The sequence below is a fragment of the Polyodon spathula genome, chromosome 2, assembly GCF_017654505.1.
Source record: "Polyodon spathula isolate WHYD16114869_AA chromosome 2, ASM1765450v1, whole genome shotgun sequence".
In the NCBI taxonomy this organism is placed as follows: Eukaryota; Metazoa; Chordata; class Actinopteri; order Acipenseriformes; family Polyodontidae; genus Polyodon; species Polyodon spathula.
The window spans coordinates 39532102-39554670 of NC_054535.1; the positions used below are offsets into that span (position 1 = coordinate 39532102).

A 22569-nucleotide genomic window follows, 5' to 3' on the forward strand; every position below is an offset into this window, starting at 1 on the left:
AATCTGTAATTAGCTAGCAGCTGTAACATTTAACACACAGTATGCTTTTGTTTTCAGATAGCATGGCTGATGAAGCTTCTTATCTGGTGGGGCAAGGGCACCATGTACGTATCTATTAAATGTTGTTTTAAGTCCAGGTGAGGAGAGAAGGTTGTAAATACTCCTTAAATCACCTTTTAAAATATTTGATGATCAGAATGGCTATGTAAGGCCCTATTCACATAATTCACAAAGACTTTGAAAAAAGTTAAATAATTCATGACTAAAAGCTCTGTGAATAGGGTCAGTAGATTCAGACAAACATTCATTTGTGACTCCCATGCCTCCACCCACACACTTCTAGTTAGTGTTTTAGAGTTAAACCACTTTAAGGAGATGTACTTTTTAAGGCAATAATGCATTTTTCCCTTCACAGATGTTTGAAATAGACCAGTTTTCAACTTTAATGGGAATGGAGCCTTTTACTTTTCCTAACATGGCGGCCACCAATTCACTACGAATAGGTAAAAACCGTTTTCCTATTCATATACAATATTTTAGTTTTTATCCATGAGTCTTATTTTACTGTGATTCCAAACCCTGATGGCCCAATTGTATTCTTGCTCACCAAGTTGTCAGGGTGCTTTGATATTGGTAAGCATGTGAAAAGATCTTTGCTTGCCATTCATTTGTTATATTATTATATTTGTAAATAGAAGACACCTCCCTTCTCACTTTAGCTTGATGTTGACCATGATTGCACAAAAAGTTTGAAACCATAACATGACTGTCAACAGGTCCAGACTGTCAATAGGACATCAGGGTCTTTTGTAATGATCTAACCTGGCTAATGTTACTAGCCACACCCAAAACTGTAAAATCCAGATTTTTTTTTTTGCTACTGTATTAATTGGGCAGATGCTGCCAAGTTCTGTATGGAATGCAGAAAAAAAGTCTGCATATTCTTATAATGGAAGCCTACCCCTTCCTTTTCAATGGAGGAAAAAAACAAGCTGCTTGACTAGAAAAGTGATTTTAAAAAACAAGTGTTTTGATTAATCCTGCAAGACAAGTAATTCACAGTTCTTCCTATCCACAAGGTCACAGAATCTCTTCTGTAGTGTTGGGGGGATGGATGACTTTTTTTTTTTTTTTGCTGCTTCCAAATTGTATTGTATTCTAGTGTGTGGACAAAAGTTTTGCATCACCTCAAAAGACTTAATTAAAAAAAAAAAAAAAAAAAAAAAAGTGTGTATGTGAACATTATTTAGATGTGTTATTTAACACTGTAGTTAAAAAAAAAAAATTATATCATAAAAGTCTTTTTTCTGCAAATCTTTACAGTTTCCTGTCTTTTGTAAGGTTTATCCTCTGCCAACCATCCTTCCTGTCAAATTATAATATTGCAGAAAAAGGTGCCAGTGCAAGTAAAACTAAGGCGTGGTGCTGTGTTACTTCCAAATTGTGCTTCCTTTTTCTTTCTTTTAATAAAACTAGTAATTGCTTCTATTTCTGCTGTCATTCCTCTATTTAAAACATTTTCATTCTATCTTGTTCACCTTGATTTGCATTGCAGCCCATTGTCTGAGGTTTTACAATTGCAGAAGAGGTTTTTTTTTTTGTTTTTTTTGTATTGACTAATGATGGTTCTTGGTTACTACTGGTAATGCTGTAACCTATAAAAAGGTGCGCACAATTGATAAAAATCAGTATTAATATTCTGCAATAGAATCTGCAAGGAAATGGTGCATTACTGTTTCATGCCTAACAGTTGTTGATTGATGCAAGGCTTAGTTTTATTGAAAGTGCAACTAAACTGTTGTCTACAGATATTTCAGGGACTTTCAGATGTACTCAATTATTTAAGCTGCATATTTTATGACATTTTTTGAGGACATAATTTTCTGGGGGAATGTTATGGTAAAACCAGTTGTTATAATCCCCGATTATACCATTATTTTGTCAAATGGAATGTTTCTAAAACACCGACACCATTAAAGGGGAAGTTGTACTAAAATTATAATGTATTTAATCTCTTTTTATTGTTCACTTTTCCTTTATATTATGTACTGTCGCTCTCTTTCAGGGCACATATTTTGTGGAAATTACATTTGCCCTACAATTATTGACTTAACAGTTTCCTGAAACATTACTGAGTAATTTAAAATATTCTTTAAAACCTGTGTGGTTTTGAATGTCTTTGATTTTGAAGTTTGGTATTTCTTTCCATTGTTAAAATGCATTAGCCAATTCAGCTCTACTTTGAATTGCAGACCACATGAAAACTGAATATATCATTTATTATTTTTAAAGGGCATAAGGATTAGTCGCTTCCAAGTCCCAGTTGTGTGTGAATTTACAGTAGATTATAGTACTAGGTATTTGATGTGGTTTGTCCCTGAAATGGAAACTGGTTTTCTTAAACATGGTAGTCAGTTTTCTAGTTGCGGCTTGTGCTGCAGTCTGTATGTTCTGATCATATACATGTTATGATATGAACAGTGATGTTTTAAGAACTATAACATATTTATTATGTTAAGTACATGTTCTAAATGCATGCACTGTTTCATATATTAAAATAAAACCAATTTTTTTCAATTTAGTAATTGTATTAAATTAATGAAAAAATAACTACCTTTGAAACCTTGTCCTCTACACTATGCATTTTTGTTAAATTTTTGTTCATTTTCTGCAGAAAAAAAATTCAGTGTTTTTTTGTATTTATTTTTTTAGCAGATGGACCATACCTCCAAATTATAGAACAACCTAAACAGGTAAGACTTCTGTAAACAAGGTTATGTATCTGCAGTGCTTAATTTGTACTGAGAGAGCTGCCGGGGCGCAAGCAGTGACAATGATTCATTCTCCAGTGACAGACCCGTACACCTTTTCCCGGGCTTCCTCTCATATTTGTCAAGTCACACACCCCCTCTTAGTTGTTACAGTGGATTGCCTTTATTTTTAATGTTTTGAGAATTTTAAGAAAACTTTGGTGCATTATATAATGGCTGACTGAAAATGCGAAATTATCAGACAGCGTGAATTTGAGAGTAAAAAATATGAGATGTTTAAGTTTTATAATGTATGAGGTACCGGGGCTATGCCCCAGCAAGCCCTGGCACAAATTAAGCAAATGGTACAAGTCAATCATCAGGCTGTCTCTTTTTCTTTACGGTATGAAATGTATTTCAGCAATAAAGAATTAATATGAGGCCAAGAATGTCAACGTGTTGCGACCGCCTTCTTTAACAGAGTACATTCTAATCTGCATAACATATAATATTGCCTATTCGGCCTCACATCAGTTATATGGAAGACAATGTCCAGGTCTTTAGACTCTCATACAGTTGAGTGCTGTTGTGCCTGTTGAGTTTCTAAACTAATAAACTGTAGCTAAGTTCCTAATCTTCCCAATCTAACATTTGAGAGATCCCAGGTAGTGCCTGAAAAAAATGCTGTTAGTAAAAAGGTGTTTATTCAATGTTTGTAATATTAAAGAAAGTGACAGGCATGAAGATTTTAGTGACTCATCCACTCTGTTTTAGAGAGGCTTTCGTTTCCGCTACGGGTGTGAGGGACCATCGCATGGTGGATTGCCTGGCGCTTCAAGCGAGAAGAACAGGAAGTCCTTCCCACAAGTCAAGGTACGTTATCACAAGAACCCCACTTTTGAAAATACCAAATCGGGAGATTTTTTTTATGGGGGGCGGGCAGGGGGCAGGGAGGTACTGGTGGTGCTCAATAGAGAGAGAGAGAACATTTACTTGCGGTAATAATACATTACCATTGGCAGTCTACAATATGAGGAGTTTCTTGAGTCTCTTCGGGATTGAGAATCATGCTCTAAATCAGGAGACCTGGCAGGTGTGCTACTGTAGTACTGACCATTTTACTGCCACATTGTTTTAGCCTTTAGCCATGTCAGTGATACCGACCTCCTATACATTTTACTTTGTGTATAAACCATATGATCAGAAACACCACTCCCCTTTCATTATGCATCAGCAGTTATGTTTTTGTTGAAAAAAATTATAGTTCTGTTAGTTTTTGTATTAGTTAAATGGGGTTATTGTTGTTGATTGGATGAAAGAGATGAAAGTAAAACAAAACATCAGCTAAAAACAAGATACAAAAAGAAACATATTGTACAGTATTGTTGAGTGATGTTGATCAGAGAATAGTCACTAAGGGCGTAATACACGCAAAATGATTTGCAGGTGCAAAATCCCCATAATACTCCCGTAAATAGCCGCTGTAAAGTCTTATTTTACTGGTTGCTAAAAATTCAGCGTATGTAAAGAATAGTGTTCCCTGGCACTCTGCACCTGCTATCAAATTTGTACTTTGCCATCAGTAGGCCATTAAAATGATATGAAATGCATTCAAATGAAGAACATAGAATGGAATTGGGTGAGATCTGGATACTAAGCGCACGCAAACATTATAATGTGATGAAAGAATTTTGCCTTGCACTTGGGCAATTGCTGACCCTCCAAAAACTTTACACCTCTTCTTACAAGGTGCAAACCATTGTAGAAGCGAGTAACTAAGAGCTGTATAAAAGCACACACCTGCAGAGACCTGTCATTGGGTTCAGGGTGGCTGCTGTGGTGTCTTCCTGATGGTTTGTATTTTCGTGCTCCACAAATGTCATAGAGCGCCTACTGCTCTCTGTACGCCTAAACTCTGCAAGTGCTTCTGCCAAATCCGACCGATGCGCTCATCAAGACCCTCATTATCATAATTGCGGATCATTATTTCTGCGTATTGAGTAATTTGTATTGCTCTAAAGCTTACACAGGGCACAGTGCAAAATAATTGCCTGGCCGCAATGCAATTAGAATTTTGCATCAGCAATTATTTGCATTGCGCCTATACTTACATCACCCCTTAAATGCAGTTCTTTCCTTCATGGCTTCTGTAACCCAGTGTTTTTTTGGTTTATTGTGTGTGAATTCGTAGGTTATTGGAGTGTGATATTAATATTCAGCCAAGCAATAATGAAAAGTATTGAAAGAATGGTAATCTGAGGCTGTATATATGTGCCTGTCAGTCTTTCCCCCCTGTAAATGTAGGTCACACTATTTCTCTGCACTATGTTAACAGGTCTCATTGTGTAATTACAGCCATGGACTAAATTTGAGCTTGTATCACATCTAATACTTCCCACAGCTGCAGATGGCAGCAGAAGCATTTATGCTTACTTTGAAGAGTAAATAAGTACAGACACCCAGAAATCATATTTGATATCTAAAAAAAGAAATGAAACATTATTATGTAGACTGGATCTTGTATAAGAATGAAGCAGGCAGACCGGTAACTGACATTTCTTGACTAAACTTTCTCAAGGAAATAGGAATCTAAATTGAAACAACAGAAATCTGAAATATTTTAGACATTTAAAAGTTGTATAAAACATATGCCAGTGGCAGTATTGTTTGAACTACCAAAGTACAGCTCTGTCCTGAATTTCACAGCGGCACATCACCGGACTGGAATGCAAGCAAAGACACGTTCTAAACTAGTCCCGGTAATCGTTCCGCTTAAGTGAAATAGCAAAAATGTATCCCACGCTAATATATACCCACGCTTGTGGTATGAATCTATACACTGTGGGTTAAAATATACATGAGAAACACAGCTTCCGTATACCTTGAGATTTGAAAAAGCAAGTTTCGTCACAAGAGGACAAGCTGTTCTGTAGGTACTGTACTGTAGATACTGTACTGTATGTACGCACATTGAAGTGTGACAGATGTACAAATGAAAGTACATAAGCACGCCTCCACAATACACAATGTTTGACATACTCTATATAGTGGGGGATATTTAACATATTCTAGACAAACTGGGTGATCCTATTGAAGAAATGTAAAAGCTTTCCAGGAGGACCAGGAATATTTAAACTAGGATGCTATTTTATATTAAAAAAAAATAATTTTAACAGTATATTTAAATATTTTTTAATTTGTTTGAAATAGTTTTTTTCAGGTTTCTGATTTCTAACTGTTGATTGAGAGTTTGTCATTATTGGGGGAAATCCCAGATTTGTAATTCTCTTGAAATTCCGCCGTGTGGCAGAAACTACTTCCAGTGGTGCAGCCACAGACTCTCGGAGAAGCTCAAGCCTGTGTGCAGTTGTGTAGGCGGAAGCTGATTCTACACCTGGCTGGGAAATTCCTATTATGTTACTGTTGTTGACGGGAATTGCTAAAATCTGACAAATAAGCGAAACAAAAACAAAAAAAAAAGAACTAAAATACCTAACTTTAACTGCAACTTTCACTTTCTGCTAGGTAATCTTGAAGGTAATTTCTTTAGGTTTGATGTGGGTTTTCAATAAGCAGTGCATGGAAAATACGGGCATTTAGAAAGTATTTCAAGGCATTTCACTACTGTCGTTTTATGATGGGTTGCTTGTTATGCTAACATCCTTTTTGAATCTGTACTTTTATTTAGGTGTTCACTCATTTTTTAAATGTGAAAGGTACTTTAATAATTTGCTATACAAATATTGATGACATAAAATGATTATATTTATTGTAATTAAAATGTATAACTTCTCTGGTTTCATGACTGTTGCATGAAACCAGAGTGTAATAATCCAGCACCTCTGCACTTAAGCATTTGTATGTCAGCTGACAAGTGTTCACTTGATATCCCATCATGCCTTTCTCCTTAAAGGCCTACAGCCTCTATATATGAACCCCCAATATCTCTCACAAGCACCTGGGTACATATTGTTACAATAGCACAACAAAATAAATAAAGTGTACTATATATCACCTTACAGGACAATAATACGACAAAAACTGAACTGAATAATAATACCCAAAAATAATCATAATATTTTTTTTTTTAATAAAGTAGCAGGTGCAAATATAGTATTAGATGGTGGATTGTGACGATCGCCGGCTTATTTTGACTCCCTGCATTCATTGTCACTATTTTTGCATTGAAAATAATTGGTAATTTTTTTAGCAGTTATGTTTTAGCCTCTCTTAGTGCTTAACACAGAAAACCCACCCCTTCAGCTCTTTGATTGGTTAAATGTTGTGTCAAGACATAACACAGCTGTCATGTGGTTCCAAGATTTTATTTATTTTTTTTTCAATCAGCAATTGATTTAGTCTGCTAGAAGCGCAATCAAGTCTTAGTGTTAAAGACACAGTAGCATCTGCAAGATGGGCAGATTGGGTTTTTTCAGCCAGGTGGAGACAGCCACTTTGACGGGCGGCACGCCCTGCTGAAAAGGCCTGGGGAGAACCCTGTATATGCCACAATCACTGATTCTGTTATACCTGTTACTAAATTATAGTACAGTATTGTTTTCTCCAGGCCCAACCAACACATTAGTAACAAGTCAGTAAATCATTAAAACATGTTAATTTGATAGTGAGACATTAATTTTACATAGTGAACCAGTTTATGAATTGAACCCCTGTTTTCTACCTAATTTGAAATGCCAAACTGAAATGTAGTTTCCCTACTGCAACCCAGAAGACCCAGTCTATTCTGTCAAACAGATTGCCTCTTTTCACCTGCTGTACATAAACGACAGATGTTAGCAAGATTCTGAATCCTGGAAGTGGGGGTTGATTAACTTTGTTTCATTTTATAGCTAGATAAATAATTTAAAGTGTGGCACAGAGCTTCCTTACACGCTGAGATTAAAGAAGGTTCTTGGCAAGTTATATCACTTCTGTAGATACTATACATACAAAAACTCTACAAATGAAAGTACATATGCTCGCCTCCACAATATAGACCTGTGGGGAGTCCCTGACATGGGATAATAAGATCAAAGATAAGAAGAAAAGAAAGAATAGTTTGCTGGGACCCTGCTTGTGGGAGACAGAATGGTTTGATTGGTTCAATTGAAACCAATTCAGGTAAATACAGTGGTAGCCGATGGTAATTTCCTTTTAGCTCATGTGTTTTTTAAATTGTGAAGTGAAAGGAAATACAGTTGAATACCAAGTTGATCATTCTAACAAGGAACTAGGGTTTTTAGTGAGAAGTAACTGGGAGTTCTCGGAATCTGTACCCTTTTTTTTTTTTTTGTTTTCTTTTTTGTTTTCGAAACTCAGGTTGCAGTAACTCACAGTGCTCAATGCTAATTTAACTACCTTTTGTGGTTAGCAGATTTTGTCAGTGAGAGAGAGAGCATGGTTAGTTCTTGCTGACAGGATGTCAGCCTGTTAATAAAGTAAATAACAGCATGGCTACAACCAGGCCTTTCTCAACATTGTATTACCCTGATCAGTTTATATTTAGTCCTACCTAAAAACGTATGTTAAAGTTGGCTAAACTGTTCAGATAGACCAGTAGGAGCTTTTTTTTTCTTTAGAAGTCTGTTGTGGAAGTTTTTTCAGCACTGTAAGAGATTGTGTAAAGTGAAAGTAAAACAATTTCAAATGTATAATTATTTGTTTGGTTGGCTGACTTTCGGAGATGAAGCTTTTGTCATAGTAGTACCTTCCTAACACATTAACCAACCACGTGGCACAGGCTGTACAATGTACATATTGATGGTGTTTTATATTTTATCAGACTGCTGCCATTTGGCAGAACTGATCATTGCATAATGGCCATGTTAAAAGTAACTTGAAATGTTTTTTTGTTTTTTTTTGTACAGTCCCCTAGCTTTTTTATGATATTTGTAATTATTCTGAATGGTGATGTTTACAATTAGTCAGATACCAGTTAAGCTGCCTGTAACAGGGTGGTGTTACTTGCGTGGGTTGTCACTGATAATGAGTCAGACACAGAGCAGTGGGTGTTGACACACCGCACAGGTGCGCAGATTTCATAACAACACAGGCTCCAACACTAGGGTACCGACAATGGTAATCCTACCGCCGGATTTAATAAAGAAAACGAAACAAAGCTAAAAATAAAAGTTTTCGAGCGCTAGCCTCTCTAAAAGAGACGTCCCACTCCAGGATCCTACTACACTACGAAATCCTCTCTACCTAGTTTGGGATCAAATCCCCTAAACTACCCTACTGCTGTTGCTCCCAAAGTCCTGGCCTCCCGGCGACTCCGGGTCTTGCTGACAGTCCTGGCAGTTGAGTTTCATAGTAGTTATCCCTCTCCTCGTTTGTAAACACAGCAAGCTTTCACTCAGCGTTGGTCTGTCTGGCTGTGGCGCTGTGCAGTAGCCTTGAGCTTTGGCGCTGTTGCCTTCTCAAACAGGTGAAAGCTCCCTGGGCACACCCTCCAACCACCCATGCCAATCAGGACCTCCCCATCAGCTCAAAGCAGCAGTGCAGTGTTTTTCACCTGAGTTCAGGTGCTTCTCTTCAGTTGTTATTGACTGCTAAAGATATATGTAAAATAGGCTGGATGACTACAGATTTTCAAAGATAATGTTACTGTACACAGCATTAGAGGGAGTACACATTTTGTGTGGTATTATTTTGTTGTAAGGTGTATTGATTAGACATTACAACAAAACAATACTCCACAAAATGTATATTTTCTTATGGTTTGTTACTGTAAAGATATCAAGCTATTAATTTATCCAGAAGCTTGGTAGTTTTTATTTCTTTTGTGAAGGTATGTGGTGGTAGATGTGTGATGTGCTGAATTAAGTTATCTCTTGAGCTTAAAATTGATTCAATGAAATAACAATGCAATGAAAAAACTTGGAAAGACTTACAAATTCTACAAATGTACATTTGAGAAACCAAAGGAAGGAAACAAATTAATTGCAATTATGCCTAATAAACTACACATTACTGTACAGTTTTTCTTTTAGTGACATTGTTGAGCTAACTTCGGCAATGTATAGGTCATCAAAAAATACAAGAATCCAGCATTATAACTTAATTGACTTTAATGAATGCTTTTTCTGTGTGAAAACAAGCAGTAAGTCTTGACTTCCAAGACCTATAAAAATGCTGACATCTTTAATAGTAAACAACTTCTACTGTTCCTTATGTTGCTATGTTTAATGTTTAAAATATTCCCATTAGATATGCAACTATCAGGGACCAGCAAAGATCGTCGTTCAGCTCGTGACCCATTCCAAAGAGGTACGCCTGCATGCGCACAGCCTGGTTGGAAAGCAGTGTGACAAAGGGATATGTGTGGCTGACCTGCAACCCAAAGATACAAGCATTAGGTGAGCAATTGTAAACCTCTGGGAGTGACTGGCTTTTGTCTGGGAATTTTATAAATACAAAGACTGAATCCTTTTTTTAATTTTATTTTTTGTGAAGCATTAAGATTGAGATTTTAATAAATTTGCTGCAAAAATATAATTTGTTATATGTCATAGAGCCTTTCACAGACAGACAACAATTACTTTCCTGTCTCCTAGTTTTCCAAACCTGGGTATTCTTCATGTCACTAAAAAGAACGTAAGCAAGACCTTGGAGGACAGAATGATTCAGGCGTACAGATTGGGCTACAACTACGGCATCTCTATTCACCCAGAAATAAATTGTTTACAGACTGAGGGGCGGGTATCAAGAGAACTCACAGGTAAGGATTGGAAACACTTAAAGAAACTTACATTGAATGGCAAACGTTCAGACACAGCCTTTTTCAGTGTTGAAGACAATGAAAAATACTTTTAATCCAAATCATTAAGTTTGTGAAGTTTTTTTTCAGTATTTCAATTCTCTTGGGAATTTTATAGTTAATGATGAAGCATTGGATAGGCCAGTTTTTGCATTATACTGTATGATAGAACATCTTTCATGGATAAACCAACAGGGCTTGCAGAGTTTGCATTTTCAGTTTTTCTGCTTTGCATATATACTTAATGAGAAACAAATGGGAACAGAAGCATAAGTAGTGTGTTAAGTAATGTATAATACATGCAATCTGGTCTTCATAGTATTATCTTGTGGTGCTTTGCCAACTGCTGTGAAAACTACTTGAACCCGTCATTATTGTTTTTCCAACTATGAAAATAAAACAATAATAAAAAACAAAGTATTCTTTTGAATCAATAGCCTAACCAGAAATCTGTCATTGGATAATGACGTATTGTAATGTATTTCTTGAAAAAATGGGTGTTTGAAAAATGCCAACAAAATGTACATGTGGTAACTTGTCAGACATTTAATATCACAGTTACTAAGAATAGTTTTATGATCAAGTCAAGCTGCATTCCCTTCGTTTTTTAGGGTGATTAAGGTAGAGCCGGGTTTCCACATTCTTCAGTCCAGAGACTAGTGATCTACTGAAAGTGCAAGAGAAGTAATTTTTTTTTTAATCTGTTGGCATGAGCAGCAATTTATCTACATTCCATCTTTAGGTTCTTTTCCTTATTGTTTTTATACTTAACCCTTTCGCTCCAGGTGGAACCTCAAGGACCCACCTTATCTTAGTGCCTTACATTAACATATGCCTTTGGAAATCACTTGGAACCTTACGGTACTCTCTCCCATGATTGTAGTATCCTTTTTAGTTTTAGATAACCATCAAAAACACCAACTGTACGATTATTGATAGTAGTTCCAAAAAATGTAAGACTAAACAAATATTCTATCACAATAATTGATTATTGTGGTATATATTATTTGTTTTGTCTTATGTTTTTTGGAATTGTTATCGATAGTCATACAGCTGATGTTTCAGAGAGTCACCTAAAGCTAGTCAGAAGTTATAAAAAGGATATTGCCAAGATTTTTGGGGGGGTTGATTGTAACCATGGGAGGGAACAGTGGTAAGGCTTCATTTTGAGAAGCCAACAAGCAAAAAAACAGACATTGTGTGTGAGTAAAAACTACTTACTGTACTAGGGAGAACATATCAAATGATGGAATTAAGATAATTGTGATTATTTTCAACCTGTAAATAATAACAGGACAAAATAATATTTTTACATATATTTATCCCCTACATCACACTGGGACCTGGGAGTTCTGTAAGGTTCCAAGTGATTTCCGATGGCATACAGTATGTTAAGTATAAAAACAACAAGCAAAGAACCTAAAAATGGAATTCACATAATCGCTGTTAATGCTGCTCATGCCAACAGATTGAAAAAACTACTTTTCTTACACTTTCAGTATATCACTGTAGTCTCTGGAATGTGGAAACCCTGCTCTACCTTGATCACCCAGACACTATCTTTACAGTAATCACTTTGGTTAGGTAGGTTGCATTCCCGATTGCACACAGATCCAGACATTTATCCTCAGCAGAAGAAAAGGGGCAGCAATCTTAATGTTACTGAAAAGGCTATTCACTCCTGTTACAATTACAGAGTTTGGAAACCCATGTGCTATGTTCTGAATTCCCAATAGCATGTTAGAAAATGGTGATTAATCGAGTTCCCTGTTGTAGATCACCAGAGAAGCCTCATTGCTAATGCTGCCATCAGTCAGACAAAGGAGATGGATCTCAGTGTGGTTCAGCTGATGTTTACAGCGTTCTTGCCTGACAGTGATGGTGGATTCACAAGGCGGCTGGACCCCGTCATTTCAGATCCAATTTTTGACAGCAGTAAGTAGTAGGGATTCAAGTCAGTAAATGTATGAGAATCTATCAGCATGAGAATGTGTCAGTCTGTAATACTGTTTTTAACATATCCAGAATTCCTTGAATTGTGAAACGCCTGGAAGGGGGTTAGGCCAGTGTTAGTACAATTAACAACTTCCCATGCATCAAAATGCACATTTAAGGGAGATTTTATTTATTTATTTTATGTAAAAGATTTTCAACATAGATGTGACGATGCACAACAAAAATAATTTTTTACTTACTAGCAAGGTGTAAATCATTCACCTAAGGTTTTGGCTCACACTGCTACATGAATTCCATTACACACAAATTATTGTATTGCATGCACAAATGTTATTAAATTTCTTTTCATCCATATGCTGAAATAGTGTGTGGTATATATTTAAAGTGCACACCAAAATAACCTGAACTGGACATAATTACAGTGTGTACAAAACCTAAAACTAAAAAATGAGATAAACTGTCTGAAATGGTTGTTAAACATTTCAAACTCAATCTAGAAATTATCAGCCGGTATTGTTTATTATCTGTACATCTTCAAGCCCAGACCCGTGAAATCTCAAAAAAGTATATTAATCAATATCACGTGTACATCATTATCCACATGACATACTTTAATAAAAGTCGGATCTGTTTTTTTTTGTCACTATTATAAAACTAGTTTTGGGGACGATCACTAAACATGAAACTATATTTTATAAAACCTTGCAGCTGCATGGTATACAAACAAGAAGTTACAACTTGACAACATCTTTGAATTTTAGTCAACGGCATACAAACCTGCAGTCGGGTTTGAAAAAAAAAAAGGTACTGGATTATAGTTAAGAAAGAGGGACAGCATGTTTGTTTCTAGAACTAATGTACTGACCTTGATTTGCAGTATCTTCCATATATGCATCAGATGCTCAGCTGCTTGTTGGTTTCATGCCTTATTGTTGGTGTTGATAGCTGCGTGTCAAACTTTGCCTATCCATGTTTTAACATAATCTTCATGTTTAAACAATACCAGTGGTGGACCAGCTAGTCTGAACAGGAGCAACAAGCGCTAGTTTTTTGGCGTTTTGGGTTGTGAAAAAAACTAGACATTTTATTACTCATAGATGTTGCTAACTCTATAATTTTTGCAGGTCAGACAAAGGTACCATATTTGTGATCCGGCACAAATGAACCCCTGCTTGCAGTACTATCAGCCACTATCAGCAGTAATTGGACCACATAAACACAGCATGTTATGTTTCAGGGAAATCTTCAGTGCTATGTTGTTGTTATGCACAAAAAAAGGCCAACAAGTAGAATGTTAGCAGAAGCTAGGAAGGCGGTTGCCGTAACAACCAGTAGCAGCACTCAGTCAGGGTCAGATAAAATGTTTGCAAATATGGTGGTTCCAGTACTTTGCTTTCTGTTTACCTAATGTGAGTGACAGCGGTGGCTCCAGGGTCTACCCTGTGGCCCCTAATATCAATCATAGCATCGAATCCCGCTGTTGAAAAATATTTTAATGCAAAATTAGTTGTAGTAGTTACAGCCTTTCTTTGAAAATGCATTCATTTAAAGAATTATACACCTTTTACCAGACACATTTTCTATGAACTTCATATTACATTGTATCGATTTAAAGAAAATACCTTAATTCAAGCATAAATAAAAATACTTTATGCTAAAATATACAAAGAAGTAAACAGAAGAATGAAGTTATTAATACCAAAGTGCTTATTAAACCAGCTCGATTTGGAGCTGCTGTAACAGGAAGAGGAAACCACTTGGTGTGTGGTTCTGTTGCATTATGGGACATGGAGTTCTGAAGAAAAAGCTATCTTGTTTTTTTCAAATCCTTTAACTGTGACTACAAACTGAAAATCAAGTTTCTAAACAAATGCTTTTAACAATGAGGAGAAAGCTATATAAAGTAATTTTTCATTGTGAGACTCTCAACTTTCTTCACATAAAAGGACTGTAACTAAATAACTTATGAATTTCCATGGTGCATAACAAAATTGTATGATTAATTCTGTTTAAATTTAGTATGAAGTAATATTAACTTGTGTTGAATTACTTGAGCAAATATGAATGCATTGTTGAATATTGAATGTATTTAGTCTTTATTACAACTGAATATATGGTTCATTTGTCTTGAACATACTTAGTATAATACTTGATTATACATTGAAAACTAATTACTGCGATCCAATACATACGAAATCCGTTACATTTTTTTGTTGTAACTTAAAATCTTTCAACAGGAATGGTTGTTATCTTTTTGTTTGTTGAAACAAGTCCTGAGAACATTGAATTGAATCAAAGTTGAATATTGTCTAAACCTTAAATCACATGCCGATTGAGTCAGTCATATTTATAGCCAGAATTCGATGGTTACTGTAAAATATACATTCATATATTCAGTGTAACTTTTGGATACACCTGAATATGAACGCAGTTTTGATGGTAAAATAGAAGGTATTGTGGTAACACCCTAGATCATTATAGTAAAACATTGTTTATACATAGATAAAAGCGTGTCTTAAGAAGGTATCCAAATACATGTGTACTTGTCTCGAGATAGCGTAAGGGTTTGTGTTACAATTACTTTATCATACCTTCTGTCATCACAGTACTAAAAACTGAAAAATGTACAAAGTATTTCCTTGTATGTGTGAGGCCAAGGTTTGATGCTTTTTAGAGGGGTGGGACTTGACAATTGCCACTATGATAGATTTTAAAAACCTGTATATTGATATTTGTTGGTTTGTTCTCCATCACAGAAGCCCCAAATGCCTCTAATTTAAAGATTGTAAGGATGGACCGCACAGCTGGCTGTGTTACTGGGGGTGAAGAGGTCTATCTGCTTTGTGATAAGGTTCAAAAAGGTAAGCATACTCCTCATTTTTTTAAAAATGGCTGATTATGTTTTAATAAATGCTGGTGACAATGATGTTTTAGTAGAGTGTTTACAATGCAAAACAGGAATATCTGTACCATGTGCTGACCTGAAACCAAACTGGTGTTAAGGTTACAATTTACTCGTAACTTACAAATATTTAAATCAAAATATAGATATTTGTATTGTTGTTTAAAGGTCTCCTAGTTTCCAAAGTCTTTGTTTAAATGTGTAATAATGTCAAAAACTATGGCAGTGGATACCTTTGGTTTACCCTTTCACTGATCTTTTGTGAGCACTGTACTGTGTATAAAACTGGTTTTTCAGGGAACTAAAAAGAAAATGTATTTTGCAACACTGGGCACGGAGCAAAGAAGGAGCCGTTAAAAGATCTGTTTAACCCGGAACAAAATTTCAAATTCTAGAAACTACAAGAGTCGTGAAGGGGTACACAGTGGTTATCTGCCACCATTTAGATTTTTTTCTTACAGCACAACTTATTAAAAGGTAAGATTTGAAAACAATCAGAAATGCCAACAGGAATAAAACTGAGCTCAACTTTTATTATGCTTCACCTGCAGTCTGTTTTGTCAGCTACGAATAAGGAAGTACTGTACGTGGCCCTGGGGTTCATGCTCATGGGATTTTCCCAGTACTATGGAACGTTCTGCATACAACAATGGTGTATTAAGCTATTTTGGGGATTGAATTGGGGTCATTTGAATTCTGTCACACATAGTACTGCACTGCTGAAAATATAACAAAAACAACAACATATTCCCATTAGCTCTCAAAACAGTATTTTTTCCCATAAGCTTGCAATACTGCTCATTTTCAGATGACATCCAGGTTCGGTTCTATGAGGAGGATGAAACAGGAGGATACTGGGAAGCTTTTGGAGATTTTTCACCCACAGATGTGCACAGACAGGTCTGTCCTGTACAGAAAGGCAAAGAAAATGTAGCTGCTTGTAGCCAGAGCAAGCTTTCCAGACGTAATACTGTTTGAAGAACCTTCATATTTTAGTTCTAAAGCAATGGATTTAGCAAGTGCAAACGTGTAATGCCTTATTCGGTGCTTTGTTGTCAGCTTGACTTGAGATGTTTTTTAAAGTTGAGCTGTTGAAGCATTGAATCTGTTTTGAATTGTCTTTCATTGAGTCACAAAAGACAGCCTTGTGAAATGTATTAATAATTCTTTTTTTTTTTTTTTCATTTTTTGTGGGGGGGGGGGGAATAGATGACTCTTCTACAAAATTATATTTTATCTTCCAGTTTGCTATAGTCTTTAAGACTCCAAAATACCGGGACCTCAACTTGCAAAAACCAACCTCTGTGTTTGTCCAGTTGAAAAGAAAGTCTGACAATGAGACAAGTGAACCAAAGCCCTTCACTTACCATCCACAGGTTATAGGTAATTGTACTTGTGTCTTTCACATGCTTAATCACAATATGGTACAGTATTTTAAAAAGAGAAATTGGCACAGTATCTGTACAGTAGAGCCTGTCATATCCAAATTAATTGGTTGCAGGGTCCATCAGATATGTCAGAATATTTTATCAGATGAGTCGTAAAACATCAGTGTAGTTGCGTTACTAACATCGGGCATTATACATTAACAATGTAAGGTACACTAGTGTGTCTGAAACACCAGAGTACTGTACTGCATGTATACTGTACAAAGAAAATCTGTGAAAATGATTGCAAAAAAAAAGCATCGTAAAACAGTATTTGACAATTCACAGAATAGCATTCCAAAAACAGTTCTTAGTGTACTTTCTCAATCAATGCTAAAGTAACACAACAGCTTTTTTTTTAATTTTTATTTTACACTTTGTGTTTTTCCCTCCTGAGACAGAAAGAACAACACGAAAGCAAATGATATAAACACAAACTAGCTTTGGAGGTCGGTGAAAAAAATCTTGTTTCAGTTTTTTAATGATGTAGTAATTATATTAATCCCTTGCTTTCTTGTTTTCTTTTATTTAACATGATTAAACTTTGCAGTTACATGTAAAAGTAAAACAGAATTCCCAAACGTTTCTTTTTTTTTTCTTTTTTTTTTTAATCTGGCACTGAATCCATTCTGTCATGCTAACAGCTGAATAAATGGTTTTAAACCCATAATAAAATGTGGATTGATTAGTTTCCATCAGTACCGTTGTGCCAGAGAACCTTCGGTTAATGGAGGATATGACAGGTGACATGTGACAGGTTCTACTGTATATAGGGAGATTTTGGAATTCCATGGCATCATTTTTTTATTTGCTAATTAGGATCAGTATTTCCTTTCTGCATTTTTGTCTGATTTGCGGGTTGTTTATCAGCTCAACATAGGGTCACAGGGTTTGTTGCCACTTTAACTAGTACAAATGAAAACCAGTTTTGTTATTAGATTTGTAAACGGGGTGATGCAGAAAAATGAACATATTAATTGTGTTTTGCATACAATGTGCAATATATGAAGACTGCTAATAATGTACATCAAAGCTGTCAGTTATGTTGCAAAAATTGATTGTTGGTAGTAGAAGACTAAAACATATGATTCACTGAAAGCAGTTTACCATCTGTACTTGATCCAGATGCACACAGCTCAATGGAATCTTGTACAAGTGGAATTTGCACTTTCACATCTGAACGTAACAGAGATCAACACACAAACATTGGCAGCTTTGTTTTACTTTCATTTGAATGTACTGAATTCAGTGACTCAGTTGAATTACATTTTTATTGATGTAAACACACATATTTACATGTTTTATGTAGAAGATGAGTATGTGTCTTTCTTTGTGCACAGATAAGGAGGAGGTCCAGAGGAAGCGTCAGAAGACACTGCCCAGCTTTCCGGATTATGGTGCTGGAGCTGGTGGAGGGGGAGGAGGGATGTACGGTGGGGCAGGAGGGGCTCCGGGAACAGGAGGGGGTAAGTCGATACAAATCAGGCACTCAAACATAAGAAATTCAGAACCAATAAAATCAGTTGTTTATGCTTTGAAAATTAAAAATGGTTTTGTTCCTCTTCTTCCCTGCACATTTATTCAGAATACCTTGCCCAGTGTGATTGTAGTGACAGTCTGTAGCTGGTCCTCGTCTTTTAAGGCTACTGAATTTTCCAGTGCTGTGGTAGTACCATAGACATGAGCAATACTTTATTGTATTGTGAATAAGTATTTTAACAAACAGGTTATTACTGTTTTGTTGATTTTCTGTAAAGTGCATATTTAATATGTAAAGGTACTTCACATAACGTGTTTTTCTCTTATAGCTGGATTTAATTACCAAGGATACCCAAACTATAATAATTTTGGAAGCCGCTACCCATATTCTGGTGGTCCCAGCAGCTCCGGTACTGGAATGAAACATGGTAAAAAAAAGAAATTTAACAAGATATTTATTTTATATGTGAGAAGTAGGGCTGCCACCCATTCTGGTTTTGCCTGGATTGTTCTCTTTTTGTGAAGACTTCCCAGGACATTAAGTATCATCAGAGTGTATTTGTTTATTTATTTATTTTTGTGCGAAATGACTCTGGTGTCCCGTTTTTTTGTAAATCAGAGGTGGGAACCCTAGTGAGAAGTCATTTGAATTGTACTTGTTTAAACTCTTTCAGCACTAAGCAATATTACAAGACTCCCCCAAGATAACTAATTAAACAGTTGCAGTGTGTTATACTGAAAAATTACATAGATGTACATATTGGTATATTAAATTAATTAATCTAGTTAAAAACATGACCATGTATTTACTTTCTATTCACTTGCTTTCATTAACACTTGGACACATTGCTAGAGGAGAACATTTAGTACTCCATGTATAATAAATAGTGGATAATAGTGGATAGATGGTTACATGTTATTCCTAGAAATGAAATAAAACTAAATGAGCACCTGGATATTCTCCTTCATGACAATTTATAACTAATGTAATAATGTTAATCATTTTAATAATCATAAAAATTATCATAATCATAATATAATTCCTTGTCTTTTGAACTACTGTGTCAAAATGTTGGGTTTTGTGTGTTTCCAGCACATTCTGTTTGTGGTGAATTTAAAATAGTAATTTGTGTATACCTCATTCCCTCTTTTCCAATGTTAAAGCTTCGAAGGGCCCTGCAGATGATGGCGATGACAGTGACTTGGATGACGATAGTGAGGCCCAGTGTAATCCGAGGATTAGCTGCAAGGAGAAGTCCGAAGACATGCAAAAAGCCTCTGAGGAGGAGAGTACATCAGATGGAGTGGATCAGGGCCCTGCTGAAGATTCACTGAAGACGGCAGTCACTGAAGTCGGTAAGTACATCCATAACCTTAAAGATTAAGCTGGTAAAAAACTAGTTGACAAAGTTTGTCTAGTGGACTAAGAGATTTTTCACTATTTAAAATAGGGGTATCAGTTAAGCCTCCAAATAGCAATCGATTAATTGGGCACACAAAATCGAATCATTCGAATAAATATCGATGATTGTACCTCTCTATTCCTGTCCCCCCGATGTGATTATTTTAATATCATTGCTGTTTAGTAAAAGCTTGTACACAACAATTGAATGCAAGGGGTAATTACGCCTTGGTAGAGTCAGGGGAAGAAAAAAAAAACAACAAAGCAAGTTTAACATACCTCAGGAGTGTTACTAAAATATTTATTCCAAACAGATTACAGTACTTTAGAATGTAATTTACATGAACTAGACACACGTTTATGAAAACTGTTTTTTTTTTTTTATTTTGTTTAGTGACAGCTGCTGCATTACACATTGCTTCTTGTTAATACTGTGCCACCTAACCTTCACTATCTGTGAAACAAACAATGCGGAAATCCCTGCCTAAAACATCAACATCATCATCATCATCATAATAAAAAATTGATTTACTTACCACAACATGCATACCCGCTATACAGGTATAATGCTCTATAATGAAGAATGAAATCAATCGAAAAATCTATTTTCAATTTAATCACAGGAGCCCTAATTTAAAATGTAATATTAAGTTGTGGGTTTTTTTTGTTTTTTTTTAAATATAGAAATATTCTGCCTCACTCTTAGCTTTTTATGACTAATTTTTTGTATGGATCACACTTTAGAAGATGTCCCCTGATGATGTCCTTGAAGTGTTTTTTTTCTCTCTCTGTCCAGACCTACTATTCGCTGAAAAGGCTATGCAGCTTGCTAAGCGACATGCAGACGCACTCTTTAGTTACGCAGTCACTGGGGATGTGAGGATGTTGCTGGCAGTTCAGAGACCCCTCATGGCAGTTCAGGATGAAAACGGAGATACGTAAGTCAGAAACGTCACTTTACTCGAGCAATCAGTTGAAAAGGTTAGGGTTAGGGTCAAGTTTCTATTCTTAGCTGAATTTGATCTTACCTGCTGCTCTTTTTTTTTTTTTTTTTTTTGAGACTTAGCAATTGCTGTTCATAGTTTAAGTATTATATACAGAATTATATACTGTCCACAAGGATAAACTTGTAGTGCATCATTCCCAATGGGTAATCAATTACCATTCTATCCCAGAACATCAGAGCTTCAGCACCCTTGAGTCCAGAGTGCTGTACATGCTCCAGACTTCACACACTCCCTAAACTACCTTCTGTTAAATAAAGCCTGACATGTTATGTTATCATTGGTGATCTTATTAATTCCACTGTAGCCTTTGGTCATTTAAGAAATGCTGCAAGGCTAAGGTCAGTGCTTACACAATTATACATGTTAATTGTAAATACTTTCATATTGAACTTAATTAATACCTTAATACCATACATTTCTAAGTCTGGGCTCTATGATGACAAATATATTCTGCATTGACAGTAGATGGGTACCATTTGGGGTTCCAGTGCACTTGTGGGACGTTGTTCTTTAATAAAATATTTTGAAGCAGGAAAATTATATATTCAGCAGTACCAAGATAATTAGTTGATAATCACGTAAACATAAACTAAAATGAACACTGCATGCTTTTATGCTAATAAGAATTGTGCATATGTGCTAAAGAGAGTTGTTCTTTGTTTTATGCATTCCAGCGGCTTGCACCTTGGTGTTATCCACCACAGATCTGAGACTGCTAAAAATCTTATTGAAGTGATTTCCTGTATTCCTGGGGAGGATGTGATCAACATGAGGAATGACCTCTACCAGGTACAAGTCAGGAGTTTAATCCTACTGTCAGATCTGTGATGAAACTTTTTTTTTTTGGTTTGCATATTTTAAGGTGTGCAGGAAAATTAAAAGGTAGAAGCCTTCAATTACTGTAAATACCGTATTGCTTTGAATTAACACCGCAGCGTTTCTTTTAAATTGCTAAAAACAGCTACGTCGCTTATTCAAGGACAGTGGTAATTATGAGTTTTCGAAAGGCGCAATTTTTTATAGCCTTTTTTTTATGGTATTTGAGGGAGGCGTTTATTAAAGTTTATTTCTGCGTACTTGATGAGGGTGGCAAAGAAGTCCTACAACTTTAAACTGAAATCTGTGGAGCTCGCAGATCAGATCAGTGTTTGACTAGGTGAGGTCACATACCAGTGTAGCGTGGAGAGGGAAATAGTAACACAAGAGAATGTCAATTCAACACGAGGAGGACGGTTTATTTTCCTTTTCTTTTCTTAAAGCAGTAACTAACAGCAGAGCTGATCTCTTTAATATACGGTGCGTTTCTACCTCTTCAACCAGCAAGACAACTAAACGCTCCCAGTCTCCTGATCCAGGCAGGGCTTCGGTGAGGAAGATGAGTTGATCCATGGCTGTGCCCCAAACAGCAACACCACAACGAGAGCTACTAGCTTCTGCTCCCCATTGACACTGCAAAACACCACACCCCTCCCTCCTGTCTGAATCAGGATTCCACAGCGTCTCTTATTAGCCAAAACACCGTGCATACAACCAAAACAGAAATGCATTTAAGAAACTTAAATAATAATCATACAGCTCCTAAAATATATTACTTTTCTTGCTAATATCTATATATATATATGTGTGTGTGTGTATATGTATATGTATGTATATGTATTTTTTATTTTTTTTGTGCTGCTGTATTTACTCCTGCGTCGGTATCAGTACATAGTGTGGTGTACCTACAGTGTTCTTTTTTTTGTTTGGGTTCCATAAACTTTTCAGTACAATACTGATAGGCTCCAATGTGAGGTGCGTCACTTATTCATGGGCGGTGCTTATTCACGAGCAGCGGTAATTCAAAGTAATACAGAAACTTAACACAGCATTCAAGTTAACTGGTCTTGT

The 22569-nt window shown here is 36.0% G+C and overlaps 1 protein-coding gene across 1 annotated transcript in view; it reads left to right on the plus strand.

The window, feature by feature from the left end:
* LOC121296314 (nuclear factor NF-kappa-B p105 subunit-like) overlaps nucleotides 1-22569 on the plus strand; it is a 37064-nt gene that overhangs the window by 3633 nt on the left and 10862 nt on the right. Inside the window, exons 3-17 of the mRNA XM_041221731.1 lie at nucleotides 58-104; nucleotides 416-503; nucleotides 2713-2753; nucleotides 3525-3623; nucleotides 9960-10108; nucleotides 10307-10470; nucleotides 12286-12444; nucleotides 15222-15326; nucleotides 16176-16267; nucleotides 16612-16750; nucleotides 18135-18260; nucleotides 18603-18701; nucleotides 19438-19629; nucleotides 20472-20613; nucleotides 21357-21471. Coding sequence (XP_041077665.1) covers nucleotides 63-104; nucleotides 416-503; nucleotides 2713-2753; nucleotides 3525-3623; nucleotides 9960-10108; nucleotides 10307-10470; nucleotides 12286-12444; nucleotides 15222-15326; nucleotides 16176-16267; nucleotides 16612-16750; nucleotides 18135-18260; nucleotides 18603-18701; nucleotides 19438-19629; nucleotides 20472-20613; nucleotides 21357-21471 — 1752 coding nt within the window. The 5' untranslated portion in view covers nucleotides 58-62. The remainder of the gene's footprint in view (nucleotides 1-57; nucleotides 105-415; nucleotides 504-2712; nucleotides 2754-3524; nucleotides 3624-9959; nucleotides 10109-10306; nucleotides 10471-12285; nucleotides 12445-15221; nucleotides 15327-16175; nucleotides 16268-16611; nucleotides 16751-18134; nucleotides 18261-18602; nucleotides 18702-19437; nucleotides 19630-20471; nucleotides 20614-21356; nucleotides 21472-22569) is intronic.